Source organism: Lissotriton helveticus, chromosome 3_2 (assembly GCF_964261635.1).
Source record: "Lissotriton helveticus chromosome 3_2, aLisHel1.1, whole genome shotgun sequence".
NCBI lineage: Eukaryota > Metazoa > Chordata > Amphibia > Caudata > Salamandridae > Lissotriton > Lissotriton helveticus.
In genome coordinates this window covers 288,096,909-288,123,442 of record NC_136062.1, presented here as the reverse complement: position 1 = coordinate 288,123,442, position 26,534 = coordinate 288,096,909, and the positions used below count along the sequence as shown (strand labels likewise).

The 26,534-nt window shown below is 45.7% G+C and overlaps 1 protein-coding gene across 2 annotated transcripts in view; it reads left to right on the top strand.

Moving 5' to 3' along the window:
• The window catches only part of SCAPER (S-phase cyclin A associated protein in the ER), a 3,246,499-nt gene that overhangs the window by 241,788 nt on the left and 2,978,177 nt on the right, over positions 1-26,534 (top strand). For both annotated transcript variants that reach the window (XM_078685236.1, XM_078685237.1), the window contains exon 5: positions 24,945-25,142. In XM_078685236.1, coding sequence (XP_078541362.1) covers positions 24,945-25,142 — 198 coding nt within the window. The remainder of the gene's footprint in view (positions 1-24,944; positions 25,143-26,534) is intronic.

Genomic DNA, 26,534 nt, shown 5'->3' with positions numbered 1-26,534 from the left:
ATAGGCATCAATACCAGCACTGGGATGAGATGGGACAGTTGCTCAAGCACCTCCCGGAACAATACCGTGAGAGGGCATCACACCTTGTGGAAGAGGGGAAGAGCATCGCCAATTCGTGCCTGAAGACAGCCTTGGATGGAGCAGAAACATCCAGCAGACTGATGGCTATAGGCATCACTGAGAGAAGGCAAGCCTGGCTCAGGATCTCAGGTTTTAAGGCTGAGGTTCAGAACAACATCCTGAACACACCCTTCAACGGGGAATCACTGTTCGGAGCCCCAGTTGATGAGAATCTCACCCAATTGAAGAAGGACAACGAGACGGCAAGGTCCATGGGGGCCCTGCAGTTCAGGGGGATGAGAAGAGGCACTCGTACATGGAGGCCGAACGGCAGAGGTGGAAGTCAGCGAGGAGATTCTCACCAGAGTTTCCACCAGGGGCAACAGAGTGACAACCAAGGCCACCAGGGCCAGCAGAGGCAAGGCTGGAACTACCAAAGCAGGGGCCAGTCCTTTCGGTCAAGAGGAAATGGACGGGGCCAGAGAAGGAGAGGCGGTGAACAACCACCCTCTAAGTGACTTCACACGGGAGAAGGTGCTCCACCACCCAAACCCTCCGGGGGAGGAGCACGGAAAAAGAGGAAGGAGAGGCCTACACGGACAAAATACAAAGGAACATGTAACGCCGGTAGGAGGAAGATTGAGATTTTTTCTCCAGGAATGGAGGAAAATATCAACAGACAAGTGGATACTCAATATCATGCAGTTCGGATACTGCATAGAGTTGGAAAGAAGACCACCAAACAGAAAACCAAAGAAAAGACAGCACTCGGGAAGAGAGCTGCAACTACTGCAAGAGGAAGCCAAAGAACTCCTCCTCAAAGCGGCCATCGAACGAGTTCCTTTCAAAGAACGGAACAAGGGAGTGTACTCAAACTACTTCCTAGTGCCAAAGGTGGACGAAAGTCTAAGACCCATCCTGGTCCTACGGTTCCTAAACAAATACGTAAAAACGCAGAAATTCAAAATGACGTCCCTACAAGAGGTCATCCCACAGATAAAGACAGGGGACTTCTTGTCCACCATAAACCTCAAAGATGCGTACCTGCACATCCCCATGAACAAGCAGCACATGCTAAGGTTCACAGTAAACGAGGATCACTACCAATTCACGACCCTCGCTTTCGGCCTAAAGTCCGCGCCAAGGGTGTTCACCAAATGCCTCGTGGCAGTGGCCGCACACCTAAGAAGAGAGGGGATACACGTGTACCCCTACCTCGACGACTGGCTGGTAAAGGCAAGCTCTTACAAGACATGCAAAGAACATGCAGGACAGGTGACAAGAACACTAGCAAGCCTGGGTTTCTCCATACACTGGGGCAAATGCTCAATAGAACCAGAGCAAGTGAAGATCTTCCTGGGACCCCAGATCGACACCGTCCAATGCACAGTCTTACCGAGCGAGAAGAGAACGCTCAGCCTACTGAGGGAGAAACGTCACTACCAGAAGGGGCGAGCTCTGACAGTGAGGACTGTGAGCAAGATCTTGGCGATGATGGCATCATGCATACACTTGGTCCCCAATGTACGCCTACAGATGAGACCACTCCAAGAGTGGCTACAACAGCAATGGTCACAAGCTACAGGAAGTTGGGAGGATCTAGTGGTTGTAACGCACAGGGTGCAGGAGGAGATAAGGTGGTGGACCAGGGAGAGAATAACAGAAGGGAAACCTCTAACACCACCGGACCTAACAGTGACCATCACCACAGACGCATCGCAGAAGGGGTGGGGCGCACACATGAACAGGCTCAGAGTGAGGGGTCTGTGGAGCCCTACAGACGCAGTCAGGCACATCAACTACCTGGAACTGAAAACTGTGTTGCTAGCCCTCAAGGCTTTTCAGAAGCACCTGTACAACCAGAAGGTGCTAATACAAACGGACAACACCACAACGATGTTTTACATAAACAAACAGGGGGTAACTCAGTCGTTCCCTCTGTCAAACTTGGCACAGGAGATCTGGAAATGGGCTATACCACTAAAAATAGACCTGCTAGCCATACACCTGCCAGGGAAGGACAATGTAGAAACAGATTGGCTCAGCAGACAGACTTCAGCGTCCCACGAGTGGGAACTCAATACTCAGGAAACGGAGAGACTATTCAGGAAATGGGGCACGCCAACAATACCTATTTGCAACACACCAGAATGCAAAATGCCAGTACTTTGCATCCAGGCAACCAGAGGCACTGTCCCAGGGGAATGCCCTATGGATAAGCTAGTCGAAAACATTTGCCTACGCTTTTCCCCCCGATACCACTGATCCCGAGGGTTCTCAACAAATGCATGAAGAGCAACATGACGCTCATCCTTGTGGCACCACAATGGGCCAGACAGACCTGGTTTTCTCAGATAATGGAGATGGCGCAGGGGCCACCACACAAGTTCTCAAAAAGAAGAGACCTGCTCTCCATGGAAAACGGAGAAATCCTACACCCAGAGCCAGAGAGCCTCAACCTCTCAGCCTGGCTCCTGAGGACTTAGAATTCGCACACCTAAAACTACCAGAGAGCACCCTGCGGGTGCTACGAGAGGCAAGAAGGCCCAGCACACGCAAGTGCTATGGTGAAAAATGGAAAAGATTCACTCAATGGTGTTGCAAGAAACAGCTCCAAAGGAAACTGACCAAGGAATCCACGGTGCTAAGGTACCTCACGCACCTAATTAAGGCTAAGCTAAGCTCATCCTCGCTGAGGGTGCACCTGGCAGCGATTGTGGCATACACAAGAGGAGAAACAGGGAGAAGCTTTTTCACATCCCAAGTCGTAAAAAGATTCCTGGAAGGAGCTAAAAGCATAGCCCCGCCAAAAAGAATGCCGCCACCGGCATGGAACCTAAATGTGGTACTGACGGAGCTCATGAAAGCACCTTTCGTACCCATCCACAAAGCATCACTGCAAATGTTAACAATGAAGACGGCCTTTCTGGTAGCAATCACCTCGCTACGGACGGTGAGCGAACTGCAGGCACTCACACTGCAAGAACCCTACATCCAGATACACAGTGACAGGGTCGTGATGAGAACAGACCCACACTTCATGCCAAAGGTGGTGTCAAGGTTCCACATGAATCAGAGTATTCAGATACCTAGCTTCTTCCAAAACCCCACTACAAGCGCAGAGAGGTCACTCCACACCCTAGACGCTAGAAAGGCTGTGATGCACTACATTGAGAGAACGAAGGAACACAGGAAAACAAAACAGTTCTTCGTATCCTTCGCAAACAGTTACATGGGCAAACCAGTGACTAAAAACACCATAGCGCGATGGATCGCACAGACAATACAATTCTGCCACAAACAAGCTGGCCAGGAGCTAACTGGAGGGGCACAGGCCCACTCCACCAGGAAGAAAGGAGCAACAATTGCCTTTCTGGCCAACACACCAATCCAGGACATATGCCTGGCGGCAACATGGGCTTCAGTGCACACTTTCACTAAGCACTATTGCGTGGATGTACAGATGAACAAAGAAGCACAAGTAGGACAGAAAGTGCTTCAACATATATTCAACAACCAACGCTCATCTTCCACCCAACCGCCACAAAAGTGAGGAAAACCGCTACAAAATCTATGCACAGCATAGTGAATCCAGAAAGATTCACGCTGCAAAACGAATAGTTTCTTACCTGTCGATGTAGTTTTGCAGCTTGAAGATCTTTCTGGATTCACTAGCGAACCCACCAGCCTCCGCCAGAAAGATGAGGCTGGAGAAGAAGGTGGAAAAAACATAGAAAGAAAGAAAGTTGAAACTTAGAAGATACGTGAAAAGATACGTGAAAAGAATTACGTTAAAAAAAAAAAAGATTATTAAACAAAGCCATGGATTCACTACAAAGACAGAAAAGGAAAAAGACAGAAAAAAGAATCCGAAGATGGCGCCCAAGGGTGGTAGCTTCCGCCGGAAGCACGCCGATGTCACCGAAGGGACACCAAATGGTGGGACGTCGACGCCCACATGGGCTACAAAAAAGAAAAGGAGAAAAAAAGACTACGAATCCGGACCCAACCACCAGATTGCGGAATATGCGGAATATGCACAGCATAGTGAATTCAGAAAGATCTTCAAGCTGCAAAACTACACCGACAGGTAAGAAACTATTCGAATTGGGGCAGACTATGACTGTGGTGTTTGTAAGTGCCAGCTTCCATCCCATGGCTAAGAAGCGATGCCGAATAATGTGAACTATATATTTGTCCAAGCCTATGATGTTATCAGGGTTTACTTTGACATTGGTAATGTGTTTGACCAAAATGTTTTAACATCTTAAGTACAAATACATTTGAGCAAGTTAGTGTAAGTTAGTGTAAGTCCTGCTTTATTGTCTGGCGCTTCCAGCAACACGTCCAGCTTCTCTGCTCAGTCTTCGCCTAGTGGCACATACAAGCTCTGAGTTCTAAATCCAATAGAGAATCCCCAATTGCCAAGCAATACATGAAGGTAAGAAAACATTACATCGCCGTTCTTATAATAAAATAAACAAATACAAAAAGAAACTAACATACTAAAGCTGAAAATTTAGAAAGTTAACATAAAAACATATCAAAACATAATACAACGAAAATAAAATCTACCCAGAACTATTGATGTTTCCGGGCTTTAACACCATCAATACATAATCCTCTAACCATTTCGGAGATCTCCTTGTCCTTTCCACAACACTCTCATCATTATCCTCAGGGACAAATACTTGCTCTGATGTCGTTACTTCAGGACTTCCATCCGATTGACTTGCATCACTACAAGGCTGAACAGTTCCACTTCGACCTGCACCTTCAACATTCACAGTGCTCTCCACGGTCTGTTCGCACACTGACTCCATCCTTGCATTCACTTTCACTGGCAAGATCAACATCCAACCAATGGAAATCACCTGGAATGATTTTCTGCATAGACTCGCCACCTCCAAATAATTTGGAAGTTCAAGCAACACTATGCATGTTCCACACTTTACCACTTCTGACTCTAAGAGCATTATTCAGGACTTCCACCACTTCCTCCGGCACAAAAAATTGACTTTCACCCTTTTTAATCTTTCCAGTTTTCTCTATGCGAACCCAATCGCCAGTGTCAACAATGGCAGTTTTGGCTCCCCGTTTATAATCATCGCAGTAAGCTTTGACCTTGGCATGATGTTCCATCAACTTATTGCGAACTGGAGAAGACCAATGACACAAATTAGACTTGTATAACCAAACAGGGTTGTACTTCGATCTAGGTTTCCGTCCTCTCATCATCACAAATGGTGAGTGACAAGTGCAATCATTCTTAGTCACCATGTAAGCCCAAACAGCCTTGTACAACTGCGTCACCCAATCAAGCCTAGAATGCATGCCGATTGAATAGCACCTTTAATCACTTGAATAAACCTTTCCACAGCACCATTTCCACTGGGATTGTATAACGAAGTAGTCTTATGAATGATGCAAACTTTTGTAAAATATTTCCTTAGCTCCATTAGACATAAACTGAACACCATTGTCGCTCAAAATGGTCCCAGGTAACCCTTCAGATACAAAGGTCTTGTCTAAAAATGCCAAAATCACTGAAGTATTAATTCCATCCACAACCTCCACCACAGACCACTTGGAAAAAAGATTGAGTAAAACAACACCATACTTGATCATTCCCAACAGGTCCAAACAAATCAATGGCTACAGTATCCCAAGGACATTGCGGCGATACACATTCCAACATGGGAGGGCGTAAGGTTTGTAAAGTTTTACACGCCGTGGAACAGTTCCTACAATTCCACACATATCTCTCCACTTCTGCATCAACTCCAGGCCAGTGAAACAAATCTCTTGCAACATTTTTGGTCCTTACAATACCGAAATGACCATTATGACATAACTGGATAATGACTTTTCGCAACCCTGTTGGTGGTACGATTCTCTCACCTCTCAGAACAGTGCCATTCTCGATACACCATTGTGATCTGACCTCCCGAAAGGGTCTCAATTTCTCATTACATTTGGATTTATTCACCCAATTATTTTGAATGCATTCAGCAACTTGCCTGGGTATGTCACCTTTTCCACACTCAAGCGACCATTCCTCTTTCCTTACAGCACAGCCTCCATCATCATGCACAAATGCCAGTTGAAAATAGTCACAAACCTCTACTTCACAGTCTTCTAATTTAAGCGGCAATCTTGATAAGCAATCTGCCAATATATTGTTCTTACCATGTAGATACACTACTTTATGAATAAAATCTTGCATCCGCATAGATAGTCGAGCAATCCTAGCAGAAGCATTCACAGTACCTTCTGTTAGCAGTTTAACAAGAGGTTTGTGATCGCAAAAAATAGTGACAGGTTTTCCCCACACAGAGGCTCTAAAATTATTGAGGAAAACAAATTCCTCTTGACACGCGTTTGACTATTCAAATTTAGCTCTATTTTGTTTAACAATTGTCGCATATTAAAACAACCAATAGGTGTCATGAGTTGCCATTGTCGAGTCAATTACTTGAGGAAGAAGAGGGACAACTACCCCCTTGTGTCTCTCCTGTTCTTTACTTACAGTCCCCGACAGTTCCACAACTCATGGAGGACGACGCTCCCTTTAACAAAGACCGTGTTCCCGATGACGTCATGACCCATGTGATGCAATCACATGCTTTCAGAGGGGAGGAGTCCTCCAACACGGGGATATTTAAGTCGGGGCCAGAAACTGGAGGGAGCGCGACCTACGGAAGAGGACACCTCGGAGAGAACGAAGAAGCCGAAGAGGAACCAAACCGTTGCCTCCTGTCGGATATGGGCCCGCCCGCCGTACCATCAGGGACGGAAGCCGTGGATTTCGCCAGGACCCCGAGGACTTGGAAGTACCGACGCGAGAGGGATCTGAGGGCTGTAGTTGAGAGCCAGCGTCCACCACAAGAAAGGGAGCCGGACCCGTTCCGGTACCACGAACACACCAGCCACGTGCCTGGAGGTGCGTGGCTCCCGGAGTTTCCTGGTTTGCGGCCTCTGAGAAAGTACGCTTCCCTGACGATAAGGAGAAGAAGACAAAGAATCAGAGACTAAGAGTCCTTCTACACCCTGAATACGAAAGAGCATAGACTGAGACTGTTTTTGTTTTATAGACTTTGTTTAATAATCCCTCTCAAACCTCTTATATCTTCTCTGGCCTCCACGTGTTTTATGACAAGGTGTAATGAAGGCTGTCGGTTTTTTTGATTCAGGTGTTAAGAAGATTTGTTATACGCCGATGACAAATCGATTGTAGAGAAAACTTTCGCACCCTTTAAGCTACTCACCATTTCGTTGATTTTAGGTAAGGGAAAACGGTCAATTACAATATTTTCATTGAGATGGGGTAAATCAACACACAAACAAATTTTACCATTACTACGTGCAACGACGAAGGGAGAAATCCTCTCCGAACCGTCGATGGGTTTAATGACATCTGATGCAACCAATTTGTTCAGTTCATTTGACACTTCCTGCCTGAGCATGATAGGAATATTCCTAACTTAATGAATTTTTGGAATTGCACCCTCTTTTAAAACAATACGATACTCAAAATATTTTAGCTTGCCCAAAAGCGTATTGAAATAGGAAATAAACTGGACATAGTGTTAGCTATCAATGATCCATCATCCACCGCTATAACTTGGTCCTCACTATTGGGATCCAGAACAATGTGTAGCTTGCCTTGATCCACCCAACCCAATACTGGTGGACCTTTCTTTGCAATGTATAATTTAGCACTAGTACTTCTTCCTTTGAACCTGAAAATAAACCACCTGTACCTCAGCATTTCAATAGTTTCACCAGACTATCCTTGAGGATGTGTATCTGGCTCAAGTAAGGTATCACCCACTTTATGTATGAACTTTCTGTTCCACAATTCTTCATTGATGATAGTGTATGGTGAGCCAGAATCTGCATTTTATTAATTCTCTACACCACCAAAGTTAAGAAAACATTCAGGGTTGTTCATGGTTGCACTATCATCAATGTTAAGAATTAATTATTCAGAATATTAATGACATTACCCTCCTCAAAATCTCTATCATAATAATCCTCAGGAAAATATTCCTCTAATACACATTTAACCCCAACTCTTTTTCTTCTGCCCACTTTGGCATAATGGCCCATAATACCACAATTAGTATTCTTTTGTTTTCTAAAGCAGGACACTTGCTGTGGGCTAAATGATTCCTACTATCGCACCTATAATATCTGAATTTGTTTACCATAGTTTTTCTGGTTTGAGATTTGTACTGCTTTTGAACCACTTTACTGTTAACTTTAGCCACAACACTCAAACTTGTACGTTTATCGGTAAGTTCTTTGGCACATCTACCTGACATTTCTCCTTTGCGAGCAATGCTGATAATGTCAACCAGAGGAGTCACAATTCACCTACAAACTATCTTGAACAGCTTGATTGTTAGAATGCATGACAAGCTGATCTCTTATGAAATCATCTATAAGATTCCCAAATTTACAATCCAAAGCTAGTTTCCTTAACTCGTCCACTTATTGATCAACAGATTCTCCATCAAACTGTTTACGTTGAAAAAATGTGTACCTAATTATGCCAATACACACTTTGGGTGCGAAATAAGTATCAAGGTCATTTAAAGCTGCAATAAAAACATTAGCATCCCCAACAATAGGTGTTTTAGGCATTTGATTGTAAATTTTTAAACCGCAAGGTCCTAAAGAATGTAATAAATCGATATATGCGAATAGTCTTTCCATTCACTTAATTTAAGTGAAGGTTCCGCACCGGATGGCCTAAAGGAGTGTGGAGTGGATATTGAAATATTTTGAGTTGCCATGTTAGGTGGTTCGTATAAATTGAATTAATTAAGTTAATAAAATAAAACCATGCCACAATAGTTCCTGAATAAGAAGCACAATGGAGTAAATAAACTAGTACAATAATATAATGTATGATGTAGTTCTAGTACTTAACCCAGATGAAAAGTAGTACATAAGTTGATGCTCATGTTGGTAAAGTAACTTAAATCCAACAGTAAATGAATGAGGTAATCACCGCAGGAGAGGAAGAAATCATGACACTGCTTAAGAATGCCGCGTACTGTAATTGTTCGGATCGATCACTGCAGGAGAGAATACAAAACGATTTTCCGATTGCAGCACAACTTGATGATTGCCACTCCGTGTGGATTGTCCAGATGGCAATAAAGATAAATTGAAACAAAATGGCGCCACGTACACGCCACGTAGGTCACGTCTCTTGACCTTGACGCTTGCGTGAAGATGTGCAATGCGAGGTGATGTCCGACGAAGGAATCTTAGGGAGGAACGCCTCAATGAGATGTTCCTAGGTGAAATTCCAATGATGAAGATTCCAGCTGCTGCAATGACGCCTGTAGAATTGTGAAGGCTCAAGAGTGCCGACAGGAATGGCATTTGAACGAACCGGTCAGCTTGAAGGTAAACAGCCTCCATTTCGACGTGAGAAGTTTAATAAAAACGAAAACTTACAGGGTCCGCAGCACATCAGTAGATAGGTAGTTGTATTCCATCCTAAAACACACACTCTTACAGAAAATGAAGTATGGTGTTCCAAGTATCCATACTCTTGGAAATTGAAATTAGTTTCAGTAAGGGTGTAGCAAGGTAAATCCACATGAAAATCCGTTCAAGTAGAGATGTAGCTGTAGCAAGCAAGAAGTCTAGGTAAGGGACGTGAATGAATCCTAGGTATCATAGGAGGTTCCCAAGGATTGTTCCAGTATTCAGGTAGCCAGTTGTCTGTTCATTAACAACAGTTCGTGGGTTCTGCTCCTGACAAATCGTCGCCAATTTGTTAAGTACAGATACACTTGAGCAAGTTAGTGTAATTACTGCTTTATTGTCTGGCGCTCCCAGCAACACGTCCAACTTCTCTGCTCAGTCCTCTCCTATTGACACATACAAGCTCTGAGTTCTAAACCCAATATTCCAACAGAGAATCCCCAGTGGCCAAGCAATACATTAAAGTAAAAATACAACACATCTCCTGGTAACGGAGGAATGTAGTGTTGCCAATGTTGGGCAACGCCATTATGGTTATTAACCAAGGGGGTTGTAATCCCTGCCCCTTGTGTACATGAGTTGGGTGGTTGCGTCTGGCTTACGTCCATACGTGGTAATAAATAGCCCGGCGCTCCGGGTGTGGTTAAGAAAAAGACCACCACCGAACTACACGTGTGTGTGTCTCTGTGCAGCACAGTGTGGGCTCCTCCGGTACCCACGCTACAGTAGCCGCAGGACAACCAGTCTGGACGGGGCTCCACACGGCAAACCGGGCCTCACCGCTGCCTCCTTGGCCTACAGCCCTCTGGCGGGCACCCATAAGGCTAGCCTCTTATACCCCTGCATCGGCTTACAAAGTTTCTGGGCTTCCCGGCCTACTACTGATGCTGGATGAACGCCGAGTGGCTGCGGACCTTGGAAAAGACCAGCTCCCATATGCGCCATTGTGACCACACCCCAGAATTCAGCAGTTAAATTCCCCAGTTTTTTTAGTTATTAAAGAAATTTGACTAATTTTCTGGCAGCTGCAACCACGTTAGTTGACATTTCTCTGTAGGCGGCACTACGTATATTGAGATTTAGGCATGGGTCACTCCTTAGGGAGGCACTGGAGCCTTCCGGTACACCACAAAATTGTACTTGGGTCAGTACTCCTACATGTACTCAGCCCGAAATTAACTTGGCACGGAGATGAAAAGAAACAGGACACACATTTTTTTAGTTAAAATCAGCCACAATCAATTATTGTTTCCTACCAGTACAAGCTAAGTGATGCTTAGTAGGATTTAGTTCCACCTTAACTAATAATTGTTTAAAAAGTGAAGTGTTTTATGTAGATTATCAGCAGAGCCACATAAAAGCAGATACCCACTAAAGTGAATAAGCAGAGAGAGGAGATGATGTTGGGAAAATTCAGAGTAAACCTGACCCTGTCCTTGGCTTCTGTGACAAAACAAACACTCACTGGCATAGGCAAAGGTCTCGCCTTATGCATCTACTGGCTTTGCCAGTGCCATTTGCTGATGCTGTGCTGTATTGACTAAAGCTTTTTTGTTGATACTGTCAATAACCGGCAAAATAAAGGAACATTAAGAAAGATGAGAAGAAAAAAGATTTCTAGCTGGGTTGTTTCATATGCTCATACATGTATGCACCTATGAAATGATGCATGTACCTTTTTTATCTATAGAATCAAGATAGATTAGTACATTACTTGAAAATGAAATTTCAGTAGAGTGACTGCAAATTTTATAAGGCAGAGAGGCTTGCAAAAATCTGATGCCTGTCCCTCCCAGAAAAAATATTTGTATTCTTTTTTTAAAGTAAAAAAAGACAGCGGTCGTGGGGTGGGGGGCAGCGGGTGGGTGCGTAAGAAGCTGGGAGTTGGACGGGGAGGGGGACACAATAAAAATAAAGCCTGGGAAAGGAATAGAGGATAGGCAGTGCAAAAGGGAGAGAGAAATTCAGGGAGTGAAGCGAGATGCACACAAGAGAGCGAGTAGCACATAAGGGAACAAACAATTTGGAACGTAGGGAGACTGGTATTTGACAAAGAAGAAGCACACAAGAATGAAAATTGGAAAATACATGTACTCCCATGAAGTGCCTAAGTAAGAAGTAAAAAGTAGTTAAAAGTAGTCCTCTAAAAGTGAGCAGTGGAAGGATAGAAACCAGACGGAGAAATGGAGGGGCAAACACCAGCAGTGAAAGGCAAGCTATCTAATTGGAAGCAAGCAAATGAGTGACAGTAAAAGCTACTAACGGTAAGCAGTGGGCAGCAGTTAAACTCATTGTAAGTTTTTTGGTAGGCCCACAAAAGATCTTTCGCAGTGCAAGACCTAAAAATAATTTAGTCACTTCAATCTCGTTATGCCATGACTAATGTTCCCTCTAATTTTGTTCCTCTTTGTGCGGCAGTGTAGGGTCTCTGTGCGCTGCAGCCATGGCTATATGCGTCATGAACCAGACTGCGCGTGTGGGAGCCTCTGCTTAAAAAAGTGAAAAGAAGGTGCATTTCTACACATACAGCACCACGTTAAGGATCTTAAGGCAGGTTTGCAATTTGGATACACACGCCATTACATGAATTGGTTACACATGCAAGTACAGTTCGGGTTTAAAAAAGCACAAGAATCCAATGGTGGTACCATCATAAGATTTTACTGCTGTAGGTGTAATGTTACTTGTTGTATTATATATCTGGATGCTGAGATAGTTTGCTGCCCAGCTGGTATTTTGCTGCATCTTTCTTTCTAAGTGGAGCTTTCTTAACTTAGATGTTACCTTAGAAATGCAAAAAGTCCAAAAGCACGATGTGTAAAGCGTGATGGTGCTCAAACCTGTCCAGGCCGCCCTCTCTGTCAGGGGGCACAGGAGCTAAATTATTGGCCACACCTGCAAATTATTTCTAAGCAGCCCGGGACGGCCGACTCGAGTCCACTAGGTGAGGGAGAATGCACTGCCTCATCATGCAGTCAGGAGACAGTGGTGAGAGGGCTATTCGTCACCAGTGGAGAGTCACACTGCAGAGGGGAAGAAGAACTACAGAACGAACACAGTCCGTATAACCACCAGCCACTGTTAGTCACAGTATACCAGTCACAATCAAATTGATTTAATTGTAGGAAAGAGCGGGATATTCTTTCTTTGGAAACTCCTGGCTGCCTATTTAGGAACTTCATAGCCGTAAGCCATACACAGGGTATGGTAGTACACCCAACTTGCTATCGCCGCCGTAAACTTTAGAACACGAGTTGATGAATTACCTGGTGTGTATTCTAGCACCAAATCTAAATGTTTAGCCGAATAGATCCGCCTTTGACAGAATTACTGAATAGCGTGATCCACAGTAAGAACTGAGCTACAACTATGAGCGAAGTAGTGGGCAAATTAAATATTGATTTTCCTATTGTGATGCTGGCTGCAGGCACAGAGAGAGTGTGGGATTGGTGTCATATTGTCCATTTGGGTCCTCAGTGGCAGTGTACTGTGTGCGTGCTTACCGGACTTCAGTGTTGTCAGCGTCGGTGACTGAGACTATGTAGGATGTTTTCATTTTACTATCCTCACAATAGAAGGCATTGCTGCTGCTCCGGCTGGCGGCTGGGCCCCCATAAAACAGCATGCGAGGTGCCCCGTAAGAAGCAAAAAATGCTGTGAGCCAGCGTGAGAAACTATGAGGAGAACTGCCTGTGGCTCTCCATGCACTATGACACATCTTTAAATTGCGGCTATACACTTTTTCCTTCCTCCCCGGCTGAAGCACCAAAACACGTCGCAGCTCAAGACTGAAAGCAAAGCTGCTATCAGGCACTGGTGGAAAGCAACAGTCAGTTAACTCACCCTAGGTGTCACGGTTATTCCTCCTCAGGATCAGGGTGATGCTGAAAGGGGTCCACCTCCTGATTTCCCCACGCTCTGACCAGTATAACTCACAGAGCACAAAGGTAATCAAGCGAGGGAAAGGTAAGGGAAGGGACAGGAACGGAAGGGATAGCTGAAATGACAAAAGAAGAGCATTAAAACATATATCCTAACTACTCTCGTTTCATTCTCGCTAATGAACCTCTACCTACCACTTGGATCAGGAGGTGAGCCCTTCCTCTCTTCTTCAATTCGTCTCTTATATATTTACACTAGCTTCCTAAAAACCAAACCAAGATTTACTATTGGTTCACATTCATACTGAATGATACTACCACAAATGTACATACAGAAAACGTACCCTTAATTCCTTTCCCTTGAAATTATAACAGGACTCTCTCCAGTAACCCGGAAGCTCACACTTCTCTGTAGGAAACTAAATGTCATTCCAGGGCTCTGAAGCTGAAGGATTCAGTACAGCATTGAAAACCATACCAGTTCATCCAAAAGAGAGCAATAGAAAAAGAACCAAAAAATACAGTATTCCTAGCTGGCCCAACTAAACGGAACACATAAAATAAGTTCTGAAATAGGAACAAGTCCAACCTCATCCGAGGCTTACCAGCTTGAAGACTTGACTCCCATGAGCGCAAACCCTTAAGCCTTTGTTTTAAAGGGTTTACTGAAAACAGTGCTCTGGAGCTCCTCAATGTAATACGTACTGTTTTCCAAAGTAGCCAACGGACTTCAAAATAGCCTGTGCACTGCTTGTACAGGTTTCTAATGTTTCCTCCTCTCGATATCCAAAAGGGCTGCACTTCCTCCCTGTCGCAGCAAAACGATGAGGCAAACACCCAAAGTAACCGTCGCTTCTTGCAGACAAAATCCCTTTTCTGAATCGTGTCCCAGCCGGGAAACACGCCACAAAACCCTTCCTCGCTGAAGCCACAAGCTAGAAGGGTGAAAGGAGCGAAGCTACTATTTAATTATCCTCCGCTTCCTGAGTCTCTACACAACACGTGTCTCAGCCGAGAACACCAAGTTTCTTTCCCCCTGCAGCCGCTAGCGGGAAAGCACTGTAACGAAGTTCGTCATGCAACAAGTATTTTCCAGGCAACTCTCAGGTACATAAATTAGGAAACACGGACTCGTGTTCTATTTTCCTCCAAGATTCTGAAATAAGCAGCTCCTCTCCTCAGAACTGTTACGAAGCAAGCCAAGTTCAGAATTCACAATCACATACAGCGCGCCCCGGTGGTAAGCAGTGGTATATACCCTGTACTCCTCCCCTTAGGATTGCATTCTGGGAGATGTAGTAAGGTAGGCGCCCTATGCCAGATCATGACACTATGGTTGACACCTTTTCCAGAGAAAAATTGGCAATTAGTTGGTTTTGCAAAGAGTCTGCAAAGGCCTGGACCTGATACTAAATAGGACTGAATATAAAATTGAATGTATTCATTGTAACATGCCATTTCAATCAATCAATCAATCAAGAACATTTGTAAAGCGCGCTACTCACCCACTAGAGTCTCAAGGCGCTGGGGGGTGGGGGGGGGGGGCTGCTACTGCTCCAAAAGCCAGGTCTTGAGTTGCTTCCTGAAGGAGAGATGGTCCTGGGTGAGTCGTAGGTGGGTGGGGAGGGTGTTCCAGGTCTTGGCCACCAGGTAGGTGAAGGATCTTCCTCCGGTGGTGGTTCTGCGGATCCGTGGGACGGTGGCGAGGCTGGCGGAGCGGAGCTGGCGGGTTGGCATGTAGAACATGAGGCGGTTGTTGAGGTATTCGGGTCCCAAGTCGTGGAGAGCCTTGTGTGCGTGGGTGAGGAGTCTGAACCTGATCCTCTTGCTGACGGGGAGCCAGTGCAGGTCCCTCAGGTGGGCGGAGATGTGGCTGTGTCGGGGGATGTCCAAGACGGGTCGTGCTGAGGCGTTCTGGATGCGCTGGAGTTTTTTCTGTAGTTTGGCGGTGGTCCCAGCATAGAGGGCGTTCCCGTAGTCCAGACGGCTGGTGACGAGGGCCTGGGTGACCGTTCTCCTGGTTCCAGTGGGGATCCAGCGGAAGATCTTACGGAGCATGCGGAGTGTAATGAAGCAGGAGGAGGTAACGGCGTTAACTTGCCTGGCCATCGTGAGGGAGGAGTCAAGGATGAAGCCCAGGTTGCGTGCGTGCTCCGTGGGCTTGGGTGGGGGGCCCAGAGCAGGGGGCCACCAGGAGTCGTCCCAGGCGGAGATGGATGGGCCGAGGATGAGGACTTCCGTCTTGTCTGAGTTCAGTTTCAGGCGGCTGAGCTTCATCCAGTCTGCGATGTCTTTCATTCCGTCCTCTAAGCTGGCTCTGGCGGAGGTGGGGTCGTTGGTGAGGGAGAGGATCAGTTGGGTATCGTCGCCGTAGGAGATGATGTTGAGGTTGTGCTTGCGTGTGAGGGCTGCGAGGGGGCTCATGTAGACGTTGAAGAGGGTGGGGCTGAGCGAGGAGCCTTGAGGTACGCCGCAGATGATCTTGGTGGCTTCTGCGAGGAAGGGCGGGAGACGGACTCTTTGGGTTCTGTCGGAGAGGAAGGAGGTGATCCATTCCAGGGCCTTTCCTTGGATCCCGGCGTGGCGGAGGCGGGTTGTCAGGGTGCGGTGGCAGACCGTGTCGAACGCGGCCGAAAGGTCGAGCAGGATGAGGGCGGCGGTTTCTCCGTTGTCGAGCAGGGTCCGGATGTCGTCGGTGGCCGCGATGAGGGCGGTCGTGGTGCTGTGGTTCGCTCGGAATCCGGACTGCGATGGGTCGCGGGAGCCGTTCGTCTCCAGGAAGGCTGTCAGCTGTTTGTTGACGGTTTTCTCGATGACTTTTGCAGGGAAGGGGAGGAGCGAGATGGGGCGGAAGTTCTTGAGGTCTGAGGGGTCTGCGGTTGGTTTCTTCAGGAGGGCGCTGATCTCTGCGTGCTTCCAGCTCTCCGGGAAGGTGGCGGATATGAAGGAGTTGTTGATGATGTCCCGAAGTTTGGGTGCGATGATGGAGTCGGCCTTGTTGAAGATGTGGTGTGGGCAGGGATTGGCTGGGGAGCCTGAGTGGATGGTGTTCATCGTGTGGGTGGTATCTTCCGTGCTGACCTGAGTCCAGGCGCACAGGGTGGTGGTGGGGGGTGTAGGTTCGGTGGTGGGGTACGAGTTCTGAGCGCCGAAGCTGTCGTGTATGTCGACGATCTTACGGTGAAAAAAGGTGGCCAGAAAGTTGCAGAGATCTTGAGAAGGCGTGATGTCGTTTCTGTATATGTTTACTTTAAGTGTTAGTCACTCATAGATCACCTCCAGAACACTTTTAAAACTGCTTTCTATTTATATTTGTTCTTTGTAGTATGTACAGATAAAATGTAAAAATTCCAGCTTTAAGTGATTTTGCTTATTATTGTACTGTCTGCAACATCAAGATATCTGCCCTGTGTTCATTTGTTTTCAACAGGATGTGCTTAGCTGTATTATGGAGCAATAAAGTGCAAGGGCTTGGGGGTATGAGATGTTTTAGGATTATTTCTTTACTTTTATATCTTCTGGGAACACAAATCATATCAGTAGCTTAACTTTCCATTTCAGGGGTTTTGAAGCAGTTTCAAGATATTGTAGGTCTTATTGATCGAGAGGGTGTGATTTCCAATATTTATCTCTTTCCATGTACTTCATTGCTTGGTTTCACTCTCGAGAAAATGTCACACTAAGGGGGAGATTTACTAAGATTTTGCACTGAGTTTGTTCTGTATTCACCTGCAATCCATATCGGGAGAGACGGTCTCTAGTGGAAACCTAGCAAGATGGCCAAATGCACGGTTGAGCTGCTGGGAGCAGCTGAGAGGAGATTGGCTCGGGATCACCCCTCCGTTGTAGTCCAGGGCCGCCACCTACCTTCCGGGCTTGGCCACTGTTGCTCTACTTCCTACTGCGACTGCCTCTCTCTACGCTTCCTGTAGCAGCTGCCTTGGCACTGAGACGCTTCTCACACTCTAGGCAGCAAGAGAACTCCGAGCTGCTGTAGCCATTGTATCCCGAGTGATTCCCTGGCATTGTGGGAGAGAGCGACGAGCTCCCTTGTTCCACCCTTTCTCCCCCTTGACTGCCCCTCCATGTGACCAGCATCTAGAGTTTGGCTTCCTCCCCTGATTATTGGCAGGGTCTACAGAATCTGCAGGCCTCCATTCGATGGTGGAGATCTATAGGACTGGAGTCCTCCATCTTGGCGGTGGTGATTGTGTGCGGGCACGCCGCATGCATCCTGTCTTTGTCTTCGTCCGGCAGCCTGAGTTGCACCTCAAGGCAGACTCCCCTATCTGTGAACCTCACCAACATCTTATTGGTGGGGATGGTTTGGTGCGTGACAGCCATTTTGTCCCCTTCTACTGGCCCTCTCTACAGCAAGATCACTCCAGCTCGGAGAGTGAGGCCGGCCCCTGGTGCTGCGATGCCGTGACCCAGACCGGATTAAGGATCTGCTTAAGGATCTGCTTACATGTCTCGTAAGGGATTCCTGATATTATTAGCAGGTATGTAGGGCTTGAATTCATTCCAGCTACAGGATCAATTCCCCATCCCCCACCACCCTTTTTGTTCACTGTTTCCTTCATTTCTGTTTTTTTGTGTTTTGTTCTCCTGTACCCGTTTCATTACTATTTTTTTTCTTTACATATTATCCATCACTGGCCAACTGTTTTTTGTAGATGTGTATGCCACCCTTTCCTATTTATTTGGATCTACTTATATATCACTAATTTACTATGTCCACATCTATGTAAAGCGCTCTGATACCTCAGAGTCTAGTTAGCGCTATATAAAACCCTACAAATAAATAAATACAACTAGTCAGCAACGGGCGTTAAGCACACCCAGCCACCTTCCCGGCCTAAAAAAAGAACCTATATTAATGAATCTTAACAACGTTATTCTAATAAAAGTAGCAAATAGGCACATTCATACATTTGTAATCTGTGGTTTAAAAGAAAATAATAATAAATGTGAGTGCCAACTTGAAAAAAGTGAAGCTTCATACACCTTTTTTGTTGTTTTTTGTTGTTTTATGTAGCGCTAATTCAACCCGAAGGGGTCAGAGCGCTTTACATGAGCACCATTCACCGAGACAGCACACGAACGGCACCGCAATCCAGCAGGTAAAAGACACATCAATATGCCGGTGTCAGCTCTCAGTCGTTCTTCGCCTGACGCGTTTCTGAGCCGTTTGCTCGTCATCAGAGGCTCGACTGTCCTTGGCGCTCAACACTCCCACTGTTAATTGAAAAAAACTCAAATGAGTGTGAACGCTGCATTGTGGGATTTGTACTAAGTGTTGATTCCCTGGATGGGGGCGCCACAGCTGAAAAATATACAGCCCTGTATGGGCCCCAGAATACTGTGTGTCCATTAATCCCATGGTACCGCTTCACATCAGTCTTCGGTGATGCAAAGTCCCGTGACCCCCAGCATTTGAGGTGGTGCATGCCTCCGCGGCAGGGCCGCCGCGTATTAATTGAAAAACACCATGCCCTCAGGCGAGACAGCACACGAACGGCACCGCAATCCAGCGGGTAAAAGACACATCAATATGCCGGTGTCAGCTCTCGGCATATTGATGTGTCTTTCACCCGGTGGATTGCCACCGTCGACTACCACAATGTTGACGAAGATGTCGACGAAGATACCATCGTCGAGTAAGCCAACATCGTCGACGAAGACAACAGCGTCGATGAAGACCACCGCGTCGATGAAGACAACATCGTCGGCGATAGACACCACCGTCGACGGAGCCATTATTGTCGACTACGATAACTGTACCGTCAACGACGACCTCATTGTCGTCTACCGCCAAACCCAAGTCGACGAGTCCTTTGGTAGAACCCCCGTCGACGCCACCGCTATCTTCTTGTACCACTTTGCAAGTGTGGTCGCCGTCTACGGCTTTTCTGTTGACGCCAAAACCGTCTTTACTTCAGAGACGTGGTTCAACCTTGGAACCTTTATCTCCTCTACATATTTCACCACAAAAAATACCTCTGCAGGTTCCAGACAACCTACTGGATTCTGAGGACAGTGATGAGGATTCTGTTATTGAGGAAACCTTTGGAACGGCGACAAGTCCTTCCGAATTGAATATAAAATATTAAGAGGACGACCAAAAAGATCAGCATTCGCCTGAGCAAATGACATCAACCGTGACAAATGTCCCTTCAGCTCAGGTGTCAATAGCATTGCTCACCAACCTTCAATGCATGCTAGATGACTATTACAGGCGGTTTCCGACATCAGAGTCAGCAGGATCTGTACCTCCTAAACCTGTGGTTGAGACGTCTTTGCCTGACCTCAGACCTCCAAGGTCTCCTCCACCTGTATCATCCAATCAGCTGGACGAACAACGTTTTTCAGACGAAGAAGAAAGAGAAGAAGGAGAAGTCGATAATGAGTCATTGATGTCGGAGTGGGATGATTACCAGGTTCATACTCCTTCTCCTTCGCCACCGGCTACTTCAGATTCACCTCCAGTGGACGTGGGTGGATTCCACCTTTTAATGGAGCGGGCCACGAAACGTCCACATTCATATGGAGCATACAGAACAGGAATGCTTCCTATATGATTTTAAAGACCAGCCAAGGAAGCAAGCGAAGTCTATACCTATTATAGATTTCATCTGGAAGGAGAGGATTAAGGTCATGTCTAACCCGGCTTCCATTCCTCCGGTCCTGCCAAGGATTGATAAAAAGTATAAGGTCCCCTGCTTGCCTTGTAGGACAACCAAAACTGGATTCAGTAATCGTTCTAGCTGCACAAAAGAGATCTAGGAACCCTTCATCTCCAATCGCGGCTTCACCTGATAGAGACGGTAGGCGCCTGGATGCCATTGGCAAGCGTGTTTCAACGATGGCAGCTACCACGGTCCGAGCTGCTAACTCATTGGCCATCCTGGGCAGATATGACCGGCAGATGTGGTCAGATATCTCGCCATACATAGACCAACTTCCAGAATCTTCTAAGTCTGAAGCGCAAAGAATCCTACAGGAAGGTGAAAGGATCTCGGCTGAGATGATTGATTCTGCTGTTGATGTGGCTTCAACTGGCGTCAGGCAATTGGCAGGTGCTGCTGTCCTGCGTAGACAAGGTTGGCTACGCTCCACTTCGTTCCGTCAAGAAGTGCAAACAAAGGTATTGGATATGCCTTATGACAGAGAGTTTCTGTTTGGTCCGCAAGTGGAAGAAGCCCTGCAGACAATCAAAAAGGATACAGAAACCGCTAAATCCTTGGGCACCCTGCAATTTCGTAAGCCGCCCTTTCAAGGAGCGAGAGGACGTGGATCGTTCTCTAACCGAGGCGGATATTCACAACAGTCCTCTTACAGGCAGGGGAATCAACGCTATCAAACACAGCGTTATCAATCCTTTGCTCAACAAAACATAAATTATTCCCAGAACAAGAGGAGACCGGCCTACCGCGGAAAGGATAAACGACAATGAGCCTTATCACCTGCCACCGCTTCCGTCCCAATCTCATGCAAAAATTGGAGGACAAATATCAAAATTCTACTCAAAATGGTCATCGATAACATCGGACAGGTGGGTCCTGGACATTGTGGCCAAGGGCCATGCCCTCGAAATCGAACAGTTTCCTCTGAACGTTCCACCAAGGGGACCACCTCCAGCTCATCTAAAGGAGCTGTTTACCCAAATCAATTTGATGTTGAAGAAAGGAGCAATCGAGAAGGTTCCTCAAACTCTGAGGGGAACAGGATTCTACTACAGATTTTTTCTAATAAAGAAGTCCGGAGACTGGCGTCCAATTCTGGATCTCTGTGCGCTAAACAAATATCTGAAGAAACTAACGTTCAGAATGTTATCGCTACAGGAAATACTGCATCTCCTATCGGCTGGAGACTACATATCCACCTTGCATCTTCAAGATGCGTATTTCCACATCCCCATCTCACCTCGGCACAGAAAGTTCCTGCGGTTCAGAGTGGCTGGCAGGGATTATCAATTCAAGTTCCTTCCCTTTGGACTTCGCTCGGCACCCAGGGTCTTTACAAAGGTCCTGGCTCCGGTAGCAGCACACCTCTGGCTGGAGGGAATACACATATTTCCATATTTGGACGACTGCCTTATCAAGGCCAGTTCTTACGCAGACACAGACAACCATTTACAACAGTGTCTAGCTCTCTCACAATCTCTGGGCCTTTCCATCAACGTCAGCAAGTCCCAGTTGGTACCATCCTGAAGACGAGCTTTCTTGGGAGCGTCCCTAGACACCCAGCTGCTCCAAGCCTTCGTGTCGGACGAAAGACAAGTCAGAATACAGGACATGGCTCGACATCTACTTTCAAAAAGTCCGTTTCAGTCCGACATTTCAAATCCTTTCTGGGGATGGTATCGTCTTGCATTCTGTTGATACCGAATTGCTGTCTCAGAATGAGGCCTCTTCAAGAAGAACTCCGCTTACAATGGCTGCAGGTTTCGGGTTCATTCGAGGACCTCATCCAGATCACCCCTCGCATGCGAGGTTCCCTTCTCTGGTGGATGCAAAGAAGGAATCTGCAACAGGTCTGCGCGTTCCTTCAGGATGCACCAAACTTTACGATCACCACGGACGCATCCCTCGAGGGCTGGGGAGCTCATCTTCAGGGACTGACAATCAGCGGCAAATGGAGCCCTCAGCAGAAATGTTGGCACGCCAATCTGTTGGAGCTGAGAGCCATCTTCCTTGCCCTCAAATCATTTCGAGCAATCATTCAAGGAGCCACTGTATTGGTTCGCACGGACAATAGGACAAGTTCCACTATGTCAACAAACAGGGAGGAACAAGATTGGCTCTTTTGTCTCAGGAAGCCCAGGAGCTATGGGCATGGGCAATACGGCACAGAATCAATCTTCTGGCGGTTCATGTACCGGGAACAGAGAACGTTCTTGCAGACACTCTCAGTAGGACAACAGTGTCCACTCACGAGTGGGAACTTCATCAGCAGACAGTGGATTGGATCTTTCGGCAGTGGGGTCATCCAGATCTAGACCTCTTTGCGACCAAGAAGAACAGCAAATGCCTGTTTTTTGCAAGTTGGCATCCCCACAAAGACACTCGGGGGAATGCGTTTTCGATCAACTGGTCTCAAATATATGCCTACGCTTTTCCACCAATACCGTTAGTTCCCAGAGTCCTGCGGAAGATGAAGAAAAAACCGTGTCGGCTGATTCTTATTGCCCCAGATGGCCTCGCCAATATTGGTTCACCGAGCTCCTTCTCCTATCGGAGTGCGAACCAATCCAGTTGCGTCCAACTGCGGACCTGCTCTCCATCCAGGACTGTCAGATTTACCATCCGGACCCGACATCTCTGAAGTTAGCGGCCTGGCGCCTGAATACCTTGAGTTCGCCCACCTAAACATTCCTGCAGATTGTAAAGAAGTACTAGCCAAAGCAAGAGCACCTGCTACTATGAAGACGTACAGTCTCAAATGGAAACGTTTTTGTATCTGGTGTCGTTTAGCTGGAGTTCATCCTCTTTTGGCTAAACCAGAGCAAATCTTACCTTTTTTCCTACATCTGGCAAAATCAGGATTGTCTCGTGAAACCCTAAAGGTTTTCCTGACAGCGATTTCAAGATACTGACAAGATGGGACCACTTCTCTTTATTCTTCAAGAATTATACAACAATTCTTCAAAGGTCTTTTCATAATGTTCCCTCCGGTACGTCGTCCACCACCATCGTGGCATCTTAATGTAGTGTTAGCGCAACTCATGCGCCATCCTTTTGAGCCTATCCACAAAGCCGATTTGAAATTTCTTACGTGGAAGGTGTCACTTTTATTGGCTTTGACTTCCTCTAGAAGAGTCAGTGATATCCAGGCTTTCACAGTTCATCATCCTTTCTTACAGTTCACAAATGACTCAGTGGTGCTCCGCACAAATCCATAATTTATACTTAAGGTGCCTTCGGACTTCCACCTTAACGAGCCTGTCATCTTAAAGACATTCTTTCCTAACCCACAATCCCCTGCAGAAAGGGCATTGCATACACTGGACATTAAGAGATGTTTAAAGTTCTATTTGCAGAGAACTTTTATGTTGCGCAAATCTGATCAACTATTTATCACCTTGGTACGATTCGTGAAGGCCAAGCAGTATCTAAGCAAACAATTGCGAGATGGATCTCTGCAGCTATTGACTTTTGCCATACACAAGCAGGACGACCTTTGCAAGCAGCTCCTAGAGCGCTCTCTACAAGGGCAGTGTCTTCCTCAACTGCTCTTTTCGCTGGAGTCCCTCTCCAGCACATCTGCAGAACGGCGACCTGGGCCAGTCGGCATACTTTCACCAAACACTACTGTTTGGATGCAGCCAGCGAGACCGATTCTTCAGTGGGTCAAGCAGTTCTGCGTAATCTTTTCAAATAAGGTGAGCCTCTGTTTTCTACCTCCTTTTACTGCTGTCAGGCATTTGTTATGCTTATTTTATTGTGCACAGCTCAAGTATTTGCATTTTATCATGCTTTTAGTGATTTCATGGTTATGTGCATATCATATTTACCAGCTTATGCTACAAAGAGCGTCTTCCAGACACGGATGTGTACTGCTATCTACTCTGATTCAGGCATGTGAATCTATGAAAGACACCCCTAATACTGGAGAAGAACAATAGTTACTTACCTGTAATCTGTGGTTCTCCAGTATTGGTGTCTTTCATAGATTCACATGCAACCTGCCCACCTCCCCTCGGAGGCTCTTAGGCTACATTGGTTTACCATCACTCCTTGCGAGAAAATCTGAGAGCCTGAGCCTCTATGGAGAACCTTCTGGTGGGTGCTGTCGCCTAATTGGCTGCAGTTTGGTCTATACAAAATGACTAGGATGGTCATGAGTGTGGAAGTTTTTTCTCCTGTAGCTTGGGCTACTTTAATTCTGGTTGGGAATTACTGGTTTTTACTATGATATTATGGCATGTTATTGCTATTTTATGTACCGTGGGACTCCCACTCCGACGACGGGGAATGATTCAGGCATGTGAATCTATGAAAGACACCAATACTGGAGAACCACAGATTACAGGTAAGTAACTATTGTTCTTACAGGTAAGTAAGTTATCTTTTCCTCACTCTTCATCTGGGAATTTTTTTTTACCTTGCATAATGTAAATACTATCACAAAACAGTTGCCTTAACGTAATAAGTGAGACTAATTAACCAAGATCAAATCGAAGTCACCATATGCTAATACACCACCTTTGGGATGCTTAAAAATATTTTGTTTTGAAGCTCAAAGTTAAAATCGTGGCGTGTCATACCAGATAACACTGTATTCATACAGTAGATGAATCTGCAGCCGGAGGATGTGGTATTTAGATAGCAAATACAAGATTCTTTGTTTAAGGAACACAGTATTTGGTGAGTTTGCAATGGAACAGTGTCCTTTTTTATTTAATTATGTCTTTGACACGTTTGTGGAAAAATAAACTTTTAGTGTGTAAACTAAGATTGAACGTTGTATGCTAGTAGTTTTTCTTTTTTACAGAACACCACACTTGATCTTAAAATAATGTCAGCATCTGTTGGAGATAAAAATCTTGATAAGAGTCCAACCAAAACGAGACATCCTCGAAAAGTTGATCTAAGAGCTCGATATTGGGCCTTTCTTTTCGACAATCTCAGAAGAGCAGTCGATGAGATTTACGTTACCTGTGAATCCGATCAAAGTGTTGTAGAATGCAAGGTAAGGGTTCATTTTAATGACTTCATAACTGCATACAAGTAAGTAAAGACAACCACTTGTAATATTAAAGTGTAATGCGTGAGTGTCTATTATCTTACCACAATATAACTTCAAGTACATCTTAATGTGCATCTCTCCCATTGCGGTTGTGATGGCAATCCTCTCAAAAATGTGGAAGCTGTGAAACGATAGGTAAACTTGTCTTGTGCCATTGATTTATTTGGATTAGTTTAATCCCTGAGCTGTAGCTGTAAATAAAAAAAATAATAATCTTGCAAAAAGGCACCTTTCTTAAGGGCACTGGATCTGTGCTGTGATGTCCAGCTATGCTTTAAATAAATCGGATTAGACTCAATGTTTACTGTGAAATTTCATTTATTCTTTCGATATCTTCTTTTTTAATTGTTACACAACCTTAGTAAACGCAATGATCACCAGAGGGACTCCTAGTGACGAGCCACACATAAGGATAACACAAGACACGGCGCGTAGTTTAACAATTAAGTAACATGGGGGTAGGTACGAGCTGCACGGAAAGACAGCAAAAGGTATAGCATGGAAATAAACTATCCCGTAGAATGGGTACAGCCATAGAAAGCGGCATGAACAGCGTGGTAACAATGCAGTTCAACATTAGGAAATCGCCATAGGCAAGGGCAGATACAGATATGGTGTGAAATCAATTTATCAGTAATCACGAGCATAGCTATGAATGAATGAATGAAGCCAGCTATTATGGCGCAGCATAAAATTAGAGAGCACAGAATGTAACCAAAGTGAACCATGGACACTGTTTTATATTAAGTTACTAAAACGGTATGTTTATATTCTAGAATGTTTCCCTGATGAAGGCGAAAATGTCGCCGAAATGCATTGGAAAGGAGAATGTATTGGAGATGCACAATAAGAAAGATTTGTCAGGATGACGCACAAGAAAAAGTAAATGTGATCTGAACATTTAAAAAAAAAAAAAGATATCGAAAGAATAAATGAAATTTCGCAGTAAACATTGAGTCTAATCCGATTTATTTAAAGCATAGCTGGATATCACAGCACATATCCAGTGCCCTGGGAGACAGCCCTACATCAGATAGGACTGCTACCTACCAGATTTAATAACCACACTCCAGGCGGGGAGTGATTCCTAGGCAGCACGGAAAAATTGTAAAAGTTTGGATAAACAGAGGTGGTGCACGCCCAAACCCTACGCTACCTTTCTTAAGGGGACATGCACTTAAGTTTGCTAGCAATCTTCTCTATGCAGTTGTGATAATAGCCATGGAAGTGACAGGTGTAGCTCAGTAGCCCATTATTGCTTGCTTGTGTCCTATCAGCTAGCGCTCTAAACTGGTGAACATCCATACTATTTGACTGTTGTGTTTGACTTTCTAA